This window comes from Monodon monoceros, unplaced genomic scaffold, assembly GCF_005190385.1.
Source record: "Monodon monoceros isolate NGI ecotype Baffin Bay Population unplaced genomic scaffold, NGI_Narwhal_1 Super_Scaffold_7, whole genome shotgun sequence".
NCBI lineage: Eukaryota > Metazoa > Chordata > Mammalia > Artiodactyla > Monodontidae > Monodon > Monodon monoceros.
The window spans coordinates 54,201,523-54,223,495 of NW_021703784.1; the positions used below are offsets into that span (position 1 = coordinate 54,201,523).

The 21,973-nt window shown below is 37.7% G+C and overlaps 1 protein-coding gene across 13 annotated transcripts in view; it reads right to left on the reverse strand.

The window, feature by feature from the left end:
- EMSY (EMSY transcriptional repressor, BRCA2 interacting) overlaps nucleotides 1–21,973 on the reverse strand; it is an 82,167-nt gene that overhangs the window by 3,659 nt on the left and 56,535 nt on the right. For 6 of the 13 annotated variants that reach the window (XM_029208239.1, XM_029208238.1, XM_029208235.1 and 3 more), the window contains 7 exons: nucleotides 20,971–21,169; nucleotides 12,900–13,064; nucleotides 10,991–11,146; nucleotides 9,873–9,914; nucleotides 7,058–7,209; nucleotides 4,525–5,088; nucleotides 3,057–3,557 (listed from right to left, as the gene is read on the reverse strand). In XM_029208239.1, coding sequence (XP_029064072.1) covers nucleotides 3,057–3,557; nucleotides 4,525–5,088; nucleotides 7,058–7,209; nucleotides 9,873–9,914; nucleotides 10,991–11,146; nucleotides 12,900–13,064; nucleotides 20,971–21,169 — 1,779 coding nt within the window. The remainder of the gene's footprint in view (nucleotides 1–3,056; nucleotides 3,558–4,524; nucleotides 5,089–7,057; nucleotides 7,210–9,872; nucleotides 9,915–10,990; nucleotides 11,147–12,899; nucleotides 13,065–20,970; nucleotides 21,170–21,973) is intronic. The other 7 variants (XM_029208237.1, XM_029208248.1, XM_029208244.1 and 4 more) reach the window with 5 other exon arrangements.

A 21,973-nucleotide genomic window follows, 5' to 3' on the forward strand; every position in this document is an offset into this window, starting at 1 on the left:
CTATGAAATCAAAAGCCTTACCATGGATGGCTCCAGCCTTATGCCAAACTCACTGGTACCATAGGGTGTTTGCACTAGTTCTTCCCTTCTTCCTGGAATACTCCTCCTCCAAATCCTTACATGGCTGGTTCCATCTTGTCATCTGCACCTTAGCTCAAATGGTTAGAGTAAAAGGCTTTGAAAAGCCTTTCTTCTATGAAAGGAAACCAGAGTACTGGCTCGATCCCACCCCCCACTCCTATTATGTTCTGTTACATTTTCTTCATTGCATTTATCATCTCTTTGTTTTCTTCTCACCCTTAGAATGTAAGATCCAAGACAGTATGGACCAGAGCACAGAACTCGACTATCTTTTTCAGTGTTAGATGCCCATAAGTTTAAACAGGGCCCAGCACACATTAGATGCTCAATAAATACTTTCCAAATGAATAATGTATCTTTAACATAAAAACCCCAGAGCAAAGCTGAATATCAGCACTTTGAAAATATACCTAACCAAAACAACCATCTACTGAGGGAAGATGCAAATTTAAGCTTAATACTATCAAGAAAATAGTGTAAGATGCCTAGGCATTGATTCTAGGGTACTGAAGTTTTTTTGTTTTTCCTCCCTCACCCTCCTGCCCCTGTTCCATATAGCTAATCATTGTGAAAAAGTCTCAGGTAGGGTCAGAATTTTAGTTCAGCTCTGGCTCTGACTTGCTGTGGACCTCTGAAAAAGTCACTTCACTTCCTTGAGCTTTAGTTAATCTTGTGTAAAATAAGATAATTAGCGAAGATATGCTCTAAAGATCATTGCAGTCCTAAAATTCTATCAATTCCACATATATAGACTCCTTCAGAACAGAAGATACATTCCTTTTGTTTACTCCTCTATCCTCACAACTAGCACAGTGCCTGGAAGACAGAGGTTAAATAATACATGTGGAATGAATGAATGAATGAATAAATGAAATACAGATTATCTGTCTACAAAGCGTTTAATATTAAACATGCTGAATTTTTACAGAATAGTTTTTAAGGAATCAAAGAACTTCTGCAGACTTCCTTCACTCGTGTCAATAGGTTCTTTACTAAATCAGTAAAAATCAATACTTTGGGTCAAAGCTAAGCATAACTTCTGAGACCTGAAAATGTTCTCACAGTATATTAGTGATGATTATAATAACAGGAGCTACCCTTATTGAGTATTACTCTATATCAGACACTTAACCAGCTGCTTTACATACATTTTCTCAATCCTCAAAACAACCCTGTGAGTTAAGTGTTATTGTTTCCATTTCATCACAGGGACAGAGGTTAACTCTGTTGCTCCAAGCCACAATGTGGTTAAGGAGTACAGGTGAGATTCAAATCTAGGCATTTCTGACTCCAAAAGCTTGGTTCTTAATCACTATGCTGCTCTTCCCTCTGGCACAGCAACCCAGCATATGGTACATGCTGTAAGTTAGTTGATATTCTTGTAGAGAACCCACTCATTAGCTATCATCCTTGATACATGAAGCAAATTACATTTTCACCCCTTTTCACAAAGTACAGAAAATAATTTCTAAATAAGTTATTCAAAATTATTTTCAATTTAGTGAGTATACCAATTTAAACTCCCAGGAGCCACAGTAAATTTTAGTAAAAATAGTAATAGCTACCATTTATTGGGCAATCACTACAAGCCAGGTACTGTGCTAGGTGCTTCATCTCAATTTTGTGTACTCCTTATGTCAATCGTGTAAAGTAGGCATTCCTTACTCCCATTTTACTGATGAGGAAACGAAGGCACAGTGAGGTTAAGTAGTCTTGCCCAAAGTCACACAGTGAATGGCAAAGCCAGGAAACTTCCTTTTTCACCAAACCTACCTCTGCAGGTGGAAAGAAAACGTAACAAATCCTTTGGTCAAGGATTATTTAGTTCACTAACATTTGTTCTGACAGGAAGGAACAAATTATTTGAATAATTTAATGGCCAGATCTATTTGCATTTAAGCATTTCCCCCATATTAAGTTAAATCATATTTGGATTAATATTGGTCAATTTGCATTCTCTCATGGCTTGGCATCGCAGGAAAGGCAAAATTTACTATAGGAACACCTAAGTCACACAATAGTGAGTCTACGGTAAATACTAGACTATCCACGTTTCAATACATCCAAATTCTCAATTAACTAAAATGTGCTGCTCTGACACCTTCCAAGCAAAAACGATAAATGTCAAGAGAACAACCTGATACCTTGCAAGGAGAGAGGGAAATAAAACACAACTTCTAAAAGCTACTCTGGACCCAGTGTAACTTTTCAGTCTGGATCTGTTATACAAGATGACAGATGAGTTTTAAAATGAAGGGAATGTGAGGCATAGTTAGATCTACCGTCAATGAATAATCCATCATGTTCACTAGCCTGTACTTACCAGGGCAGGACAGTAACCATAATAAGATTTTTCAATAACACAATGATTGAAATAAAAAGCAAAGCTTTACGGTTAATCCCAGGTTAGACATAAAATTAAATTACTAAGAAACATTCTCTTACAACATGTTTCTCCAGACATTTCAGTTAATTAAGGTTTTATTGTCCTGAAAACCATAAATTTGGATCAAGAACTGTGTTTCTGCAAGGAAAGGGTCCCTGAAACTAACTTGAAATAGGAGTACAATCCAGTTATATCCCAGAAGTACAAACTACTTATATTCTTTGGGCAAAGACTGGGGAGCCCAAAGTTTGACCTGGGAAGTTGCTGATCTTGTAGGTTGACTTGTTGAGTCAACACTGGCAAGTGTGGCTTGCATCTATGAATCAAGCAGACACATGGGCCCAGGGCCCTTGACTGCCTCTAAGGTGTGCTGTTGTGACAATACCTATCAATTTTCTAGGACTCTGTTTCAGAAAATAAGTATAAATTTGTAAATTTGTAACAGGTAGTAAACCAAGTTTGTCATATGCCATCTCAAAGATAAATCTCTTTCCCATTTTGGCTTGACTTTTCCTGTGACATCCCAAAACACACCAAACCCACAACCCCCAATATGCTCAAGATTTCTGGTGTTCCTTCCGATTCTTACCTGGATGATAATTTCTGCTGGGCTCTCTTCAGCTTTCTTTTGGACTACATTCTGAATACGCATGAACTGGCCTGTCGTAGGCACTCCTGGTGCATCGATTTTCCTTGTCGTTAGGGGAGGGCCAACAGCAGATGGACTTGAACAGGACTCTCTACATTTCTGTTGCTGGGGAGTGGAATTCGCCATCCCTGCCATCACCACATGGGTGGAGGGTAATGATCCTGCTTCACCAGTGAGCATACTAGTGGCAAGAGCCTTCTTTGGGGGATCCACTACCATATGCTCTACATTTGTATCAATCTGAGCTTCCATCAAAGACATTTTCAAAATGTCTGACACTGCTGTCTTCTCAGAGGCCTGAATGGGAGATATGCTTGTAACTGGTGATGTCAACTTAGGCACAGAACTGCCACCAGTTATCTTTGTAACTGTGGGAGGCTGGCGCCCCTCAAAAGTTATCTTTGTAACAGAGGATCCTTGGGTTATAACTGGCTGCTCCACCTGAAAACAAATTGGGGTTGTGTGTGTTATAGCTACATATCTTTGAGAAAACCTATCAAACACCCCAGACAATATGGCAAAAGAAACATTCGTGCGGTATACTAGGAAGATATTTTGAAGCTCGGTGTTTTAAGAAGAGGGCTGATGGGAAAGTATCTGATTACTTGTCAGAAACCTAGTAAAAGAGGAGGGGTCAAAAGAACCTTTGTTCAGCCAGCCAAGGTTCATAACAGTAAAGGAAAAAAAAGTCACAGCAGCCTTGTTTTCCTTTGGGATTTACATCCCCACACAGTACACCTTCAACCGATCTCAAATTATTTCACATAATCTTCAGCTTTTAAAAATAAAAAGTAGGGTTTTTTTTCAATCTTCTGCTTCAAAATACATTTATACAAACATATTCTATATATATGTATTTATAATGCACACATACATCACTTCAAAGCCACTGATTTTCCATAATATAATTTTTTTTCAATATTCACAGATAATTCCTCCAAAATCTAGAAGATAAATCTAGAAGATAAATTTATTAACCAAATCGTGATGATGTAAAACTACAAAGGAAGATGGTCAATGAAGCTCCTTAAAAGACTATATTTTACTTAGCATTATTGCCACAGAAATAGAGTTTACAGGCATGGAAATAAATATTTTATACCTAAAAATTAAAAATAATTTAGGGATATCGCTTCTAGGCACTGTTGATCAATGCTGAAGTTATTTCATTAAAAACTGCCTGGAAAATCAAGTTCTGAGCGCTATGCTTTTTTTTCTTCCTATATTAACGCGTGCATTTCTTCCCTAATGTCAACCTTCTGATGGGGTAAAGTAATACCAGTGTAATGAGGCTTTTGAGTTTCCTCTTGCCAGGAGAATGCACTGCTAATCACGAAAGGACCGTGATGTTCTCATTTTTTCCGTGAACAGAGAAGTTTAACTTTGCATGCTATCAATATTCCGTTACCTGGCTTGCCGGCTGTTTCTCTGACGAGGCTGGGAGCGGCATTTGGCTCTGGGGGGTTTGGGGCTGCACGTAGATTTTTGGTTGGTTCGGAGCCTGCTGCAGTTTGGGGAGCTGCTGCGTGGTTTTCACTGCAAGCACCTGTACTACAGTTTGTGGGGGCTGTGCCATTAAGGTAGGAAGCTGCCTGTCTTTGGCCACCATGGGATGCTGTGTGTGCTGTACATCTGGCTTGGGCTGTGCTTGTTCTTGCTGGAGAGGGGTGAGTTTTTGATGCCTGATGGAAAGCTGGGGCATTTGCGGGAGTTTGTGCTGGAGCTGGTCTGCCTGCAGGTGGATGGTCTGCTTCTGTTTAGTCTGGAAGCACTGCAGAGTTTTCACTTGCAGCTGAGTCTGTTCCAGCTGTGGCTGGCTAAGTTTCTGCTGTTTAGCTGACTGTGACTGAGTCAGGGCAGATCGATAAAACAGACCTGTCTGAGGGTCTAAAGTGTCCATCTCTTCAACCTCGCCCTCCTCAGTTCCAAGTTCCTCGCTGTGTTTGGTAAAAGCAGTGTGACTGCTTAATGCCTAAGTAAAAAAGGCACAAAGTAAGAATGAAATAAGAAAAACACCTATATTGCTACATTTTCCTCAAATTGGAAAAGACTTGATTACAAGAATCATTCAAAAAAATTTCAGAAGGGAGAACCTAAAAAGACCAAAAAACCTCAAGGTTTCTAAACCTAAAGGGGGCCTTAGATTGAGACTCTTATAATTTCAACTCTTAGTACTTCAACATTAAGTACTGCAAAAACTGGCCAACTCACTGCAATAAGCAAAGTCCTAGAGGGCCCAGAACTTATAGGTAAGAGAAATAAGGATGCCCTGCAAGCACAGCACGACACAGAAAAAGAAAAGGCTCCCTGGCTCAGGACACAGCTCTCCAGCCTGGTCATCAGAGCTCTTCACCTGTCCAAAGGAAGAACGCAGCAACCCAGGAGTGAGGCAGCCAGAGAAAAGCCAAGGTTCAGAGAAGCCCACTTTGGCCGTGTGCCCATCCATCCAGCACGGTCCAGAAGGTAGGCGTTATCTGAAGGTCGTGCCCATCCCAGTCCCCACAGAGGGCCTCTCGGCTCCGAGTGGAGACGGTTTGTCAGGCTTCATACCAAGGTCTGCATGAACTGCTCACTGCCCCAGCCCTCCTCGCTCTTTGCTTGGGTTCTAGGCCCACCAGGCAATGGCTCCCCAGAGACCTGGCTCCCAGGAGGGAAGGAGACCGGGGAGGGGACAAGAGTGTTCCTATCAGTAGAAAGGGAGACGGCCTGGTGTCAGTTATAATAGTGTTGGGAGGAGGCAGTGACACGGTTAGGGTCAGCTGTCCGACCTCTCTGGGTGTCTTGAGGAAGGTCAATGTCAGGACAGCCAGACGAGGGCCAGACTCCAGGCTGAGAGCGGACACCCAGCAAAACCTCTGGCCATCTGGCTTCCCTCAGTGACAGAAGATCCACCCCAACCCCATCCTTCCCACTGCCTTGTCAAAGGCTACACATCTACTCTAAACTTTAAAACTTTTGAGATTCAACTGAAACCCTGCCCTATCTCATAATGACCTTACGCATATAGGTTTTTAATTCAACAATTTCTTCACTGCCTTTCCGGTAGTTTGCCTGTAATTAGGGTCAACCTCTACCAGCTGAGTAATGATAATTTATGTGGCTACTAATAATAAGTCATGCTTAAATCTGATATTTATGATATAACTTTATAATAGAGGCAGGATGCTTTGGGTTTAAATCCTGGCTCTGCCACCCAGAATAGGTTATTTAATCTCTATGAGCATGAGTTTCCTCATTTGTAAGAGAGATAATTCACCCACCTTGCAGGGTCATACCAAGAATTAAACAAGTTAAAGTATTTAAAGCTCAAAGCACAGTATCTGGCACAAAATCAATGTCATCAATATATTTTTTCCTTTTCCCCATTACCCTTGGTACCAGATTTTCTGTTTCATACTAATTCATTCTCCTTCCTGTGAGTCTCTTCCTCAATTGATCACATACAGTAAAAGAAGTAAAATATTCAATAAATATGTTAAAAAACGAAAGAAGTCAAATATTTATTTACCTACTTAATGTTTCCATAAGGATTCATTATAAAAGCAAAGAGTAAAACAAATGAAAAACCCAGCAACAGCAACAAACAGCTAAACAAGCCAAATTCTGTTTCATCTGAAAATCTTACCTCAGTGATAAATCCTTCCATAACAATAAAATACACAGAAACAGTGACCAATTCTGATGTCATAGATTCATCTAGATACCCTCACCCTTTTGAAATGTTAAGAGTTCACAGAAGATCCAAGAATACTATTTCTTAATTACTTTCTGGTGCTAAGACTCTCAGCTCATTTCCCTTACTCACTCCTCACAGATGAAAGAACTATATACAAACACTCCTCAACTCAGTTATTTCCCCTCTTATAAAAGGAGATGAAACTAAACCTTATTTCAGGAAGGAGGCAGTTACAGAAGGTAGGAGGAAAAAGAAGAGATACAACCTGCTGCATGATGTGGGTGATTGCTCCAGGGGAAGATGCTGGGATGGACTTCACCACCACCGAAGTCTGTGTTGCGGTCTGTGACTGAGCCACGTGTTGGAGGAGGGTCCGCTGAGGCTGGGAGGGCTGCTGGGGCTGGGAGCGATGGCTGACTGAAAATAGAGAAGGTGATGATATTTCTCCAGAAATCACCACAGCATCTGTAACCAGCAGTCATTTGAAACAAACGTCTGTGAGATTGCATCACAGAGAGAAAGTGTGGTACTAGGAGGCAGAAGACCAGAGTCTGCCCACTTATGAGCTGTGTGACTCTGAAAAAGTCACTTAGCTTCTCTGAGGCTCTGTGTCCTCATCTGTAAAACGGGAATAACAGAGCTATTAGAAGGATGAGATGAGAAATATATGTGGAAGCACTGTGAAAACTATTATCACAAAGGAGGAACAAATCCCTTAAAGTTATATCCTCTTGTGAGTTGTACTCTTTCTCCAGTGACCTTTACCCCAGTAAGGTAACAAAACAACAATCAGTTTCTGCAATCAAATCCCAGACTAATATCTTTAAGGACAGTGAGACAGTACAAGTTCTTTAATCTCTTGGTCCCCGTTCCAGATGCAATACAAAAACCAGAAGCATTCACTCCTTTATATATAAAGTGACACTGTCTCATACCCTAAAGATGTAAGAGGTCAAGGTGATACTGCAGAAAGAGAACTGGACCAAGAGTCACAACTGGATTCTGTCCCGCTCTGCCACCAACCAGCTATATGAATTTGAAGAAGTCACTTAAACTCTATGTTATTAACCTCTAAAATTTAGAGGTTTTATTTGTGTTTGTTTTATTTTTGTTTTTTTATTGGGATAAAAACTTATTTTTTAGAAGAGGACCAAATGAAGTAATGAATTGAAAATGGTCCTTAAATTGTTAAGTACTAAAATATAAAGTTAACAAAATAACAGAAAAGTCAGTGTTCTTTCTTTCATCTATTCAAATTTAGCTCATCTGACACAAATGAGTGAGAGTATAGTTTAGGAAACAACCCCACCTCTTAGTCTCTTGCTACAAGGTCCCATGGAGTAAACTATACATTTATATTTACATTTATATATAGATGTAAAACTATACATCTACGTTGATGCCAAACTACCATTTTTAATCAGCCTCAATTTCAACTTTTTTTTTAAATGTATTTATTTTTGGCTGCGTTGGGTCCTGGTTGCTGTATGCAGGCTTTCTCTAGTTGTGACGAGCGGGGGCTACTCTGTTGAAGTGCGTGGGCTTCTCACTGCAATGGCTTCTCTTGTTACGGAGCATGGGCTCTAGGCGCGCAGGCTTCAGTAGCTGTGGCGTGCGGGCTCAGTAGTTCTGGCGCACGGCCTTAGTTGCTCCACGACGTGGGATCTTCCTGGTCCAGGGCTCGAACCCGTGTCCCCTGCATTGGCAGGCGGATTCTCAACCACTGTGCCACCAGGGAAGTCTTCTCAATTTCAACTTTTTAAACAGTATAAACAATTATCACTTCTTATTCTACAGACCTTTAAAAATGCTTATGGTCACTAGGAAATCAACTTTTTGAATCAGGAACAGATTAAAACAAATCTGTAAAATTAGCTAAGGATTTTGAGAATATCAAAACTCTCTCAATAATCCGTGGTTCTAATTCTCATATGTCTTGATCTACAATTTCAAGTAGTAGTGGTTCCATACTTAAAAAAGTCATAGTGGAGTGACCAAGGGTAAGATGAACACTACAAAAATCAGTGTAAAAGTGCCATTTATGTGTTATAGTACAGAACTTTAAAACTAGCCAGTGAAATATAAACAAGCTTTATTTTTATAACATATTCTATCTAAATTCACAAATGCAGTTTTTCTATTGTTGCTATACATATGCCTACATGTGATATGAGGTTATAGGTAGCACCAGCAGTATTCTTTTATAAATGTACTACAGTATCTTACTGTATTTCACAATATGCTTTATATGTACATTTTAAATTATATGTGTTAATAAAATCTTTCATATGTGTTCAATCACACTGAAAAAAAGGTTTATATTAAAATAAGTATTGAATCATTTATAATATAATTGAAAAAGAGAAAAAACAAATCATACTAATAATATTAAAATTAAGCAAGCAAATTAATGAAGTTTTTTACTGATGTAAGCATCATCAGAAATGAATGACATTTGAAAAATAAATAGTATATAAATATAATTTCTGATGAAATTATCAGATTATATGGCAGATTTCTGTTGCCCACACTAATCTTCATAATTATTACATTAAATTTATTAAGAAATGAACTGGATTTAATAGATGATCAGCTAAAACCATTTAAAAATGATCCTCATTCAAGATACTATAAATCTCTTCATAGTAATTCCCCAGAGTGCAGAAAAGTTAGAGAAAAATAATATCCACTGCAGGATGATACAAGAGGCCAGGGCCAGGAAGCTGGCTTTGAAGTCAAAGAAAAAACTCAGTGAGGCTGAGGATATGATGCGAGGAGATTATGGAAGGAGGTCACAGAGTGCATATTTGGAAAACAGCTGAAGTGACCTTAACTGGGCCATGTAAACACCATAAAACAGTCACTTATTTCTTTAAACAACTCATTTTTCCAATGTCAAACTGCTCATTTCTGAGAAAGAATCCTAGTATTCTGCAAAAGGAAAGTCTCTCTCCCTTTCACTGAGTAGAGCTTACCTTTCCTCTACCAGATCAGAGTAGAGCGCATCCATTTAAGTGGTTCCCCCTCAAACAATCATATTTTACCTTAGGTTATACAACAAATGGATGCACACCACTTACCTAGAAGGGGAAAAGCAACCTCTGTCCCCTCATCAGTGCGTTCTGTAAAGGATAAGTAAGGGAAGAAATCATAGGTCTTTTCATCTATTTACTGTTTGATAATCTAGTCTATCCCCAGAGGTTATTATTGATTTCCCCAACATACTATGCTCTGCTTTTTGCTAAATAGCTCTAAAGAAAGATACTAGATGGCTTTCCATAATCTTTAATTGGATTTTCCCTTTAGGCAATTTTAACCCATTAATCTTAACAATATCTCCTAAAATGACGCCAAAGAATTCCTTTTCCACTTTGTTATTTACATCCTTCAAATATTTGTAACTTTATGTTCTTTTTTAATCACTGCTAAAGAAAACTTAAGACAGGTGTTCTTTACATACTGCCTCATAAATTATCTCTCCTAACCCCTAATTATTCACATTACTACTCTCTGAACTATTTCAAATCTCAAGGTAATGAAGTGTCCAAAACAGAAAGCAGTATTCCAGGTGTGGTCTCACCAGAATATGAAAGAATCTATTATCCTTCCTGCTCCACTTCTCTACATATGCCATCCAAAAACCTCATTAGTGTTTTGCTGCCAGACCACATTTTAAACAAATACCTAATGTGCTTTCCACCAGAACTCCTAAGTATTTACAGGGATTTTAAATTTTCCACATTTTTTTCTTTATATTTTAAAAAATTTTTTTACATTTTCCACATTTTTTCTTTACATTTTCTTTACATTTAAAAAAAGAAAGAGGCTTTTATACCTTATTTCTCCCTTGACCCACCTCCCCTTCCCCAAAACTAAAAAATCCAGATGCATATGAATATTTATTCTTATATAAAAGATATTCTATCCTCTCACTGCAACTATTGCCCTATGTTCACAGATGTTATTTATGGCCAACTTGCAGTTTTATATTACTAGCAAACTTTCTAACAACCTATTGATTTTTTCCCCCTAGTCATTAAAGACAGGGTAAATCCCAAGGACAATGTGAATTTGCTCTCAGAGAAAACTGGAAGAGATCTAGAAATATAAAAAATATATTCTCCCCAAAACAACCATCTCATGAAATCCAGAAATGTAGCTCTCCTACCTTAATACTGCTTTTTAAGAGGACACCTACCAGTAGTGATGTATTCAGCAACTAGTTCGGACTCTACCACAGCAATTGATGGACTCTCAGGAGAATGTCTCTTTTCCTGGGTCATCTGAATAGGCACTGCCATTTGACTCAAGTCAATAGTGGGTTGTCTTGGTTTAGATTCCAATTTTTCCTTTACTGTATAAAAAAGTCAGGGGAAAAATTAACTTTTATTACAAACAAGTACTAAAACCAGAGTTGTTCTTGGGAATAATGAACAAGACCTCTGGGGTGCCACATGGGCAGTAACTAAGGAGTCAGTGAATTGAAAACAAAAAAGCAGACTGCTATGTATGGCTGTAGAGTGCACAACTTGTGCAACCATACCCAGTAGCCTAGCAAGAACTCATATGCAATCAGACTAAAATCCGCCCCTATTATCACTAGGCCAAACAATTGCATCTGTTTCCCCAGGCCAAACAATTGCATCTGTTTCCCCTGTACATACTCCCCTTAGAACATTTCCTTTACCCTTCTTCAAGGCAGTACCTGGTATTGTGGAGTTCACCAACCTGAAAACAAAGGGTGAGTAAGCAGTACACAGCATGATTTGCTCTAGGGCACATCTGCCCAGAAGAGCACAACACAGTGAATAGTGACCAGTTTAATTTGATCTATTAAAAATTCAAGATAATCTCCAAAGAAATGTTACAATATTTTTAGTGACTCTTAAAGAATAAAAATTTTCAGTGTCAGGAAAATATGGCCTCTCTGTTCCTGCAAAAATGTCAATGGAATGGTCTGGAGTCAAGAATGGTTTCCATGGATAGAATAACTTTCTATATTGTCACTTTTTCTACAAAATCACTTGGTTTCTACCCTCTATAAGGCTTTAATGGAAATAGCTGAGTATGTAAAAGATAAGGAGCTGAGGAAATGCCTAAAGCCAAAAATAACACCAATAGAAAGATTAACCAAAGACTTACAATAAAAGCTAGTATTCTTTGGGTAGTGTAGAGTGGATGTTACAAACAAATAGTAACCAGTAATTAAGTACACTGCGTGATCATTCAGATTATTCTCACCAAGCATATAATGTAACAAAATCAAGATAATAATTTAAACAAAAGAAAGCAAAACAAAACCAAAGGAATACAAAAGTCACCCCACAAATAGAGAGGACATTGAACTAGGAATCAAAAGACATGGACTCTCACTCTGCCACTAACCAACTGGGTAACCTCTCTAGGTCTCGGTTTATTTATCCATAATGAAACGGTTGGATGAGATCATCGCTAAGGTCCCTTAAATACTCTGACAATATTTGACCTATTATAATAAAAAAGTCAGTATAACTAACACAGTTTTGCCTAGAGTTTATCAAAGATATTTAGTAACTAGAAATACTGATTGGATCTTGTTAAATAAGAATAGCTTTGCATGGAAGCTCAAGTTGTTAAATTACACAAAGAAGTATGAAGATAAAAAAACAAATTAGAATGCTAGCAAGGCCATTAATGGTATTTTAGGACCACAAAACTGCCCCATCAATATCAAGGAGGATGGCAGGGGCCCTCCAATCTGCCTCCTACTATTCTTGAATAGAACTGGCAACTGTACTGCATTTATCTCCGTGCTTAGAACTGATAGACCTACTCCTTTCTGGTGACAAAAGGCAACAGGATTGTCCATTTTAAGCAGGAGACAGAGAAGAAAGAGCTCTGCCATTTTTTTCTTCTTTCTACTGATTATAGTCTGTCTATCCTTCAGTACTCCTGTGAACATCTTAATGAACTGACAAGTAAACAGACTGCACCAATGATTATAGACAAGTCCAGAGGGGGGAAATGTGCTCAAATAATAACAAAGAAAATATAACAGTAGTAGTATTTTAGCACAACCCATCTCTAGAGAAAACATGCTTCATTCAATTGAGCATGTGAATTCATACCTGTTGTCTGTTGGAGTTCTAACAGAGCTTTGATTGTTGAAGTAGCTGATTGTGATTCACTGGATACATCCTGATAAATTATGGTGGGGCTAGTCTCCATTGCAATCTCATGTTCTGACCAATCCTGACGCCGGGAAGCAATTACATGAACTACAGGCTGGGAATCTGTTTTATATTAGTTAAAAAAAAAAAACCCTATAAACAAAGTTTCTCTTAAAAAAAAACAATTTGTTTTTTTTTTAATCTTTGTTTTACTATAAACTTCATGCTTTATCTCCCCAAGAAGACTGTAAGCCCCCAGAGGGCATAATGTCTTTCATGTCTGTATTCACTTATTCATTCATTCACTGATTCAACAGACTAGGCACCTATGTGCCTGAGTCAACATTTGGCACTGAGGATATAAAGGAGCTCACAGAATAATCAAAGGATGCTCAAGAAGCACACAATCTGGTTGGAGAGACAGACATGTAAAGAGACAAATTACAATTCAATGTTATAATTGCTATAATAAATAGGTGTGCGTTTGTGTGGGTGGGTGCATGTTTGTGTACAGTAAGAACAAAACGCTGTATGAGTCTTGTTTTCCCCAGTGCACCTAAAAATGTGTTCTGTATTATAACCTGAGCATTCAGTGAACACTTATGGGATGGCTGAGCTACTGAAAGGAAATCCTGTCCATGACAACAAGAATGGATAAATGATCTAGAAGTAGCATGATATGACACGTATAACATTTGGAGTTCAAAGGCTTATGTTACAGTCCTAGCTCTACCAATTATCAGCAAGTTAATTCTCTGGGTCTTAGTATCATTATTTCTAAAATGGCAACACTAAAATTACCTCTCTACCTCACAGGATTTCTAAGGATATAATGAAATGACGTACATAAAAGAGCTTTATAAACTATGAAGGACAATAGAAGTGTTTTATTTTGTTGTTGTTGTTCTGGTTGTGGGTTGAAAAGTTCTAAGCCTTTTTGTTAGTTTCCAAATAAATTATAGCCCTAACTCAAGGCGTATTATATTCATGCTATATAAGTATGCATGTAAATACTAAATACACATCAAATCAAACAACAAATTATTTATTGAGTTTTCCATCTACAGAATAAGTAGGTTGTATTAGACTACTGTTAAGTTCCTAAACTCCTTGGTCCAAGATACCACACAGGAAATTATACAGGCTATAAAAGCATGACTCTTACTCCCAAGTTTAGATTATAATGGAGGAGACATAAAATAAAGATATACATATAGCTTTGTATTTTGGGATAAAGTCAAATGATTAGGGCAAATAGGGCAACTATACAGAAAGAAAAAGACTATTGTGAATTGGAATGGTCAATGAAAGCATCACAGAAAAGAATTCATGCAGCCCTAAAACCGAGAATAAACAACTTAAGTTCAACCTTCTATGAACTTTGTATTTTCGAAAACCACAAAGTTGTCCAAAAGGGTAAAGCGGGGGGGGGGGGGAAAGACTCTTAAAAAAACAAAAACAAAAAAACTGTCTTCCTAAAGAAAACAAAATCAATATACAAAATATCTGGAATTTTTATTTACCATTAACAAATTGTATTTCCACTCCCCACCCTAGCCTCTAAACACTAGGTAGAATATATGCCACACCAGGAATGTATAATTTCCATTAAACTTTCAAAAAAAATCTAGATGACTGAAGGACAATATCCTGTAGTAATATCAAATGTCACATGAGGCATATAACAGTTTTTCTTTACTCATTCTAAGTTGATATATAGAATTTAAACTTAAGAGAACTGATTATATTAGGGAATCATTAGTTTTATATAAACTAAGTTCTCAATTTTAAGAATTTCTCATGATGCTATAAGTACCCCTGGCTAGGTGAGAGGACCTATAGCAAAGAATGACTTTGCAACCCAACTCTGTAAAATACACACACTGAATACCCAGAAGAAAGCAAAAACTGCACCGGTAGAGAGATAAGGTAGAATAAGACTGGAAAAGGAGAACAAATTTCCACATGGGACCACCTGTCAGAGACATCACCCCACATAACAGCATCCCATAGGGACTGGGGAGATTGGTCTTTCTCTTTCTGCCCATACTCAGAAAGTGTAGCTGACCATACAAAGCACCAATGCAGCAACCCCAAATGCTGTGACACAGAATGAGGGTGTGAACCTAAATGTGAAAAACATTCCTTGAGTGATTTTCCTCTCTACTTTTGGCTTATGCTTAGACTAGATAAATCTACTGCCTACCAAGTCTGATGCTGGGGTCAGAGTGCAATGACTGAGACACCAGGAGCCTGATCTAACAGTTCCATTTGATTATGCAGTGTGCATCCATCTAGACTTTCCTATGTCTCTTGAGGATGATGGCCTACTGACCCTCAGATATCTTTCCCCACAGGTCATTTAACAAATATTTATTGGGCATCTACTACATGTTAGGTACTAGAGATAAACACTGTATTGCTATATTCAAAGGCAGATTCAGGCATCTCTATGGAAGAATGTCTCCTATGTCTTTACAATAAAAAGCCTATATCACATTTGCAAAGAATCATAAGATCTCTCAGCTAGAAAAGACAATCTAAAAGTACACTATCATCAATGACAGTATGATCATTGATAGACGATGATATCACCAACTATCATCAAGTAATACTATCATCAATCCTATGCTAAAATCTTCAAAATATCCCTGACAATCTAGGAATCCCACACCACAGAACTCACTGTTTTCTAAGACAGTTTCTTTCCATCTTTGCACTGTTAGGACAATTAGAAAATTTTCTTATATAGAGTGGAAACAGGTCTTCTGATTGCTACTCAATGGTTCTAGTTCTGTCCATGTACCTACCAAAGACCAATTCTTTTCCCTCTTCCATGTCACAGTCCTCAAGATAATTGACAACAGTTCCGTGTCCCCCACAACCCCACCCAATTTTCATCTTCTCTTCTCCATGATAAATGTCCTTTCTCCACCTACCATTCTTCATATAAAATGATTCCCAGATGCCTTATGCATCTAAACTATCTCTTCTAAACTAAACCCAAGATGTCTATATCCCTTCCATGATGTAATAGGTACCTTCCCTCTGAAGTACTGTCATAAAGCCCAAGGTCTTCACAGTATTTAACTGCTTATACAGCTTTGCCCCACATGTTCCAGAGAACATTAACTCCTCAAGATGTTCTGCAAAAGGGACTTCCCTGGTGGCGCAGTGGTTAAGAATCTGCCTGCCGATGCAGGGGACACGGGTTCGAGCCCTGGTCCGGGAAGATCCCACATGCCGCAGAGCAACTAAGCCCCTGCTCCACAACTACTGACCCTGTGCTCTAGAGCCCACGAGCCACAACTACTGAGCCCGCATGCCTACAGCCCGTACTCCGCCACAAGAAAAGCCACTACGATGAGAAGCGTGCGCACCACAATGAAGAGTAGCTCCCACTCATCGCAACTAGAGAAAGCCCGTGAGCAGCAACAGACCCAACACAGCCAAAAGTAAATAAATAAATTTTTTTTAAAAAGATGTCCTGCAAAAGAAGGGTTCCATGGTCAAAAAAGTTGGGGGCATTTTACATTATATCCTTCATCTTTCACAACATATATTAGCATATAATGGCTCTGAAAAGTTCTGCATATATAGTATGTTTTGCTTAACCTCGATTTATTCCTGACTCTCACCATGACCTACCAAGATCATGAAGCTTCTGGAAAAACCATCCTAGAAACCAAGTTGTGGCCTACTTAAAGCAATGTCTTTACAGGATGCATTTTTATATTTGCCTCATGCCATGTTCCATCTTAAATCCTTACCCTTGGTTTTGTCTCCTTTTTCTCTTCCATTTTACTTCACATAATCTTATATTCTAGCTAATCTACCTTAAAACCTTTTGGAAATAAAGAGAATATAAATAAAGAAAACTTTTAACATTTTTTCTTTCTTTTTTTAAAAAAATCTATAACCCAATAAGCCCAATAACCCTATTCCCAAGTGAGAAAGGGAAAATAAGAAGATCCAAATAGGAAGGAAAGCTCAGGAGCTGTGGAAGGCATATGGTCCAATCTTCAGTAAGTGATCTAGGCAAGTATGACCTTGAACTATTAGGGTTGGTCATCTAGCTATCAGTATGTAAAAATACTTCAGGGGTATACAGCTTAAAAGGCCCACCCACTAGGTTAGGGGAAACGCCAAAAAGGAAAAAATGTTTTGGACTCAGGCAACAGAAATTAGTTTATAAGGCTGAAGTTTAACTCCGTACCACAGTTATTATGGTTGCTGTTCTGCTGTTTGTTCATTCAGGGACTTTTACTGGGTGTCTACTTAGAGCTAGCTAACCTCTTCGCTAATTATTGAATATATAGAGATGAATATGATCCTTGCCTTTGAGAAGCTAGTAGCCTAGTGGAAAGGAAAATAATTATATTAAACAAACAAAAAAACGTACAAAATAAAATGATCAATGATAAAATAGCTGGCAGTACAAAGCAACTTCGGAAGCGTAGTATATAGAAGGAGTGATGAACCCTCCTAGGGTGATCAAGGAAAGTGCCACAACAAGGTGAAGGTGAAGGTCTCTATTCTAGACTGTGAGGAGATAGTTCAGAAATAAGGTATAAAAAGAAAAAAAGAAGAAAGAAATAAGGTATAAGGCCTAAATTGCTCCTCCTTGCGGGTGGGGAATGGTGGGGAAAGTTTCGAAACCACAAGTAGAATCAAGAAATTCCTTGGCATAAAAGACATCCTTATTCTAAGACTGGTGTAAAGGAAGTCACCAGAAAAAGGATATGAAGTCAAGCAAAGTTGATTCATTATTACGGTAGAATGCCAACTATCTAACAAATAATGGGCTTTAGAAAATTATCAATGGATGCTTAAACTAGTAGATAAATGTTTTATGAGGAATATGATATTTATATAGTCTCAAAGCATCTCCCATAAATTACCATTAATCTCAGAGGGAAATACGGTAACTTCATAATGCAAAAAGAACGGGAAGACATCATCTTAATTAACCAAGAGATCTACATTAACGTCATCAATATTGGGACAAACTGACATCAGTGCCTCCTGATAAGACAAAGCTAAGGATATATCACATCTGTGGAATTCCTGCTGAATCAAATGATAAAGAAACATCGGACAATACCAAATTGAAGACTATTCTAAAAAGTAACTGATTATTTCCTTCAAAAATGTCAAGATCAAGAAACACAAAGAAAGGCTGGAGGATTATCCAAATTTAAGGGAAAAAAAGAGCCATGACAATTAAATGCAACTAAATGTAATTTGGATTGTGGACTGGTGGGGGGGGCGGGTGGTGGTAAAACTACAAAGAACATGATTGGACAGCTGATGACATTTGAGTGGATTGTAGATTACAGAACTGTAACTTCATATGTCTTGATTTTGATAACTGTATTTTAGTTATGAATAGACTAACCCTTAATAAATATAAACCTACAAATGTAAGTATTTAGAGGTAAAGGACATAATATCTACAACTTGCTCTCAAATGGTTAAAAAATTTAAAAATTATAGACACAGGGAGGACAGAAAGAGAATCAACAACAAAGCAAATAGGGCAAAATATAAATAAGTGGTGAATCTAGGTAAAGAATATACACAGGAGGTTTTTTTTTTTTTCGGTACATGGGCCTCTCACTGTTGTGGCCTCTCCCATTGCGGAGCACAGGCTCCAGACGCACAGGCTCAGCGGCCATGGCTCACGGGCCCAGCTGCTCCGCGGCATGTGGGATCCTCCCGGACCGGGGCACGAACCCGTGTCCCTTGCATTGGCAGGCGGACTCTCAACCACTGCGCCACCAGGGAAGCCCACAGGAGTTCTTTTTAATCTTCTTGCAACTTTTTGTAAGTTTGAAATTACATTAAAAGTTACTAAAAAGAGGTGCACTAAAAACTACAAAAGCGATATAAAGAAAGAATGGACTCTTATATAGTGCTTCTATTCCCCGTTAAGTATGACCCTCTTATACCTTGAAAACCAAACATGAGTCTTAGACTGATCAAAACCTTTATCCCTTTCCCTGGCGGTCCAGTGGTTAAGATTATGCATTTCCACGGCAGGGGGCGTGGGTTTGATCCCCGGTCGAGGAGCTAAGATCCCACATGCCCTGAGGTGTGGCCAAAAAAACCCCCAAAAAAGCCCTTTATCCCTTTCTCTTAAATAATAACATATATATTCCCAGTCCCTTGTCTTTGTGAGAATGTACGAAGGAACTATACAAGGATATGGTGAGAGAAGTAAATGCAGATTATAAAAACTGGCTTTATAGGCAACTATATTACATATACCTACTTTGAATGGTGAATTTTTTCTGTATTACAGAATATTTTAAAAAGAAGTAATATGCAATGAAAGATAAACAACAAAAATAAATGAGGCCATGTATAATAACAGATCAAAGAGCAGAAAACTTTACACTCAATCAGTTCCAAAAATAGCCAAATTTTTGTCCCTTTCTTAGAATGAAAATTGAAGGCTCACTAATGAAATGGCATGTTAGAGAAGTAATGATTGGCTTATAGCTCTCTTGGGAAAAAACTAGCAATTTCAAAAGATAACCTGAGATTATGTATACACAGACATCTACTGTTCAGGTCCCCATTTCAGCAACAATTCATAACCTAAACATTTTACTGGCCCACTATGAAAATATTTCTCAAGGGAAAAAAAAGGCTGGTATTATTCAAATAACTACAGACTTAAAAATAAAAGAGGAAAAAAAACATCTGATGAGTTAAACTAAGAATGGAATCTATACATATCAAATCAGTAAGTCTAAAAGAAATAGAGAATAAGCATCATCTTACTATAACTAGACATAAACTGATTCATAATCAATACAGAATAATAAATTAAATCTTAGCAAATTGATTCAGAAAATATTACTATTATTGATAATATGTAGAAGAAAATTATCCATTTTCTAAAATGAGTGCCATATTGTTTGTTAAAATCAACATTTTAATTTTTAATTGATGAGTTTTCAAAGACCATTTCAAATGCTACCTCCTTCATGAAGCTTTCTCATGAAGTTTAATACATAATATAAACTAATAAATAAATGTCAAATTGAATTAATGGAATAATCAGCAATGTGAACCATTAGTAAGACTAATCTAGGAAGATTCCACTGAAGAGTTAAAATAATAATTCCTGCACAATATGAAGAAGCTGTATTAGAAAAGTGAAGGTGCCAAGAAAGCATTCCAGAGACAATAATGGAGAGGTGAGGAGAGGAAATGGAGTGAGTGAGGAATGATCAAGAGAAGATAAACAGTTTTGTTTGGATATATCAGAGCTTCTAAGTACAGGTATAAATATACTACCTGACAATATGGGTGGTTAAGGTAACTGACAGACATGGGTACTAGATTTGTAGAAAGTCTCAAAGCTTATGATCATGAGTCTATTTCAAGTGACTTCCTAGAACAACATAATTAAAATAGCACTAAGGATAATGATTTTCCCTATTATGGAGTCTGGCTTCATAGCACCTTCCTTATAATTAGGACAACCATATAATTATCATCTAAACTGGAACACTTTTGAGAGTGAAAGCGAATGCTATTAATAATTATTCTAGAACAGAAATAAACCAAGACTTGTCCCATGCAAACTGCAATGTATGATCACCCACTTACAGCCCACTTACGGCCCCATCTCTGACCACCTTGATCCTTTCTCAAGATTCAGCAACAACCATTTCAAAAGGTAAATTCACTTTCTTGCATAATTCTCCTACTTACTCAAAGCAAACAGAAGGAATCACAGCTCTATCCAGTTTGATAATACCTACCTGCCAAAATCATCATCTAAAATTTACCAATTACTTGATGAACATATGCCAGGCAGGAAAGAATGGTAATAAGCCTCACCAAAAACAAAACTTCAGCTCACTGATTACATATCAAACAAAAGACAATAAAATCAAAAGAACTAACAAGTCAAAGCATACATGTTTGTTTGAGATCCCTAGATTCAACTATTTTAGGACTAGGGCACTATGTCAGCAGTAATTACATAAATCAGAAGTAAAATGGATCTTACCTTGGGAACTTTGGGAGGACTCCGTAGAAGAGGAACTACTATCTGTATAACTCTGTGGTTCTTCTTTTCCCTCCTGAATAGATGAATTACCAGCCTCTGCCACCCTGGATGCCTGCTGTAATGTTTCCGTGACCAGCTGCCTTGTTTGTTCACTAACAACTGTAGCTTGAAACGTCACTGGTTTAGGTTTAATAAGAACCTAGAACACAAGCAAAAATACAACCAGTAAAAAATTAAGAGCATTTAAAAAATGCTTAACTTCTAGGTCATGATGAAACAAATATTTTCCTGACACAGAAATCGGTACTCTGTACATTTATTATACTTTGGGCACAGCACTGTTCATCAAAGACTAATTCAATCTATGAACAGATTATAGCAGGCCACATACAAAATTTCAAGCGGTACATGCTACATTACAACAGCTATGATTCTAACAAGAGCCTCTTGTTTTCAAGTTTCTTCTTGACTTCAGGAGTCATTTTACAGTCTGTAGGCTATACAGTAGAAAGATAGTCACAAACTAAGGATGGCAGAACAGAAAGACACAAGGAGACTAGATTCCCAGGGGAATTTTTGAGTCACAATAACAGTCCAGGATTTCCTTCCTCTGAATATTTATCAACATAATAAAAATAAAACCCTAATTTGTTTAAGCCACTGTTCTTCAGGTTTCTTTTCTTTAGCAACCAAATGAAATTCCTAATTAACACAACTGCACAAAGTAAAATTGCTAAGGACCTAAGTCATCTTTGAAGAAATCCCCAGAGGAACACTAATTTAGACAACTATTAGAATCGATAAGGAACATGCGATAGATCAACTCTTGGCAAAGGTCAAAACCACAGACACTACAACAAGTGAAATGGGAGAAAAGTTTCACAGTGAACCATTCCACTTCAAAATCTGGACTCTGGGAGTTAACTTCAATTGGGTACATGGAATAAAAATATTATTTCACCACAATTATTTTTTATTTCTCCCATATATAAGTTTCTAAACC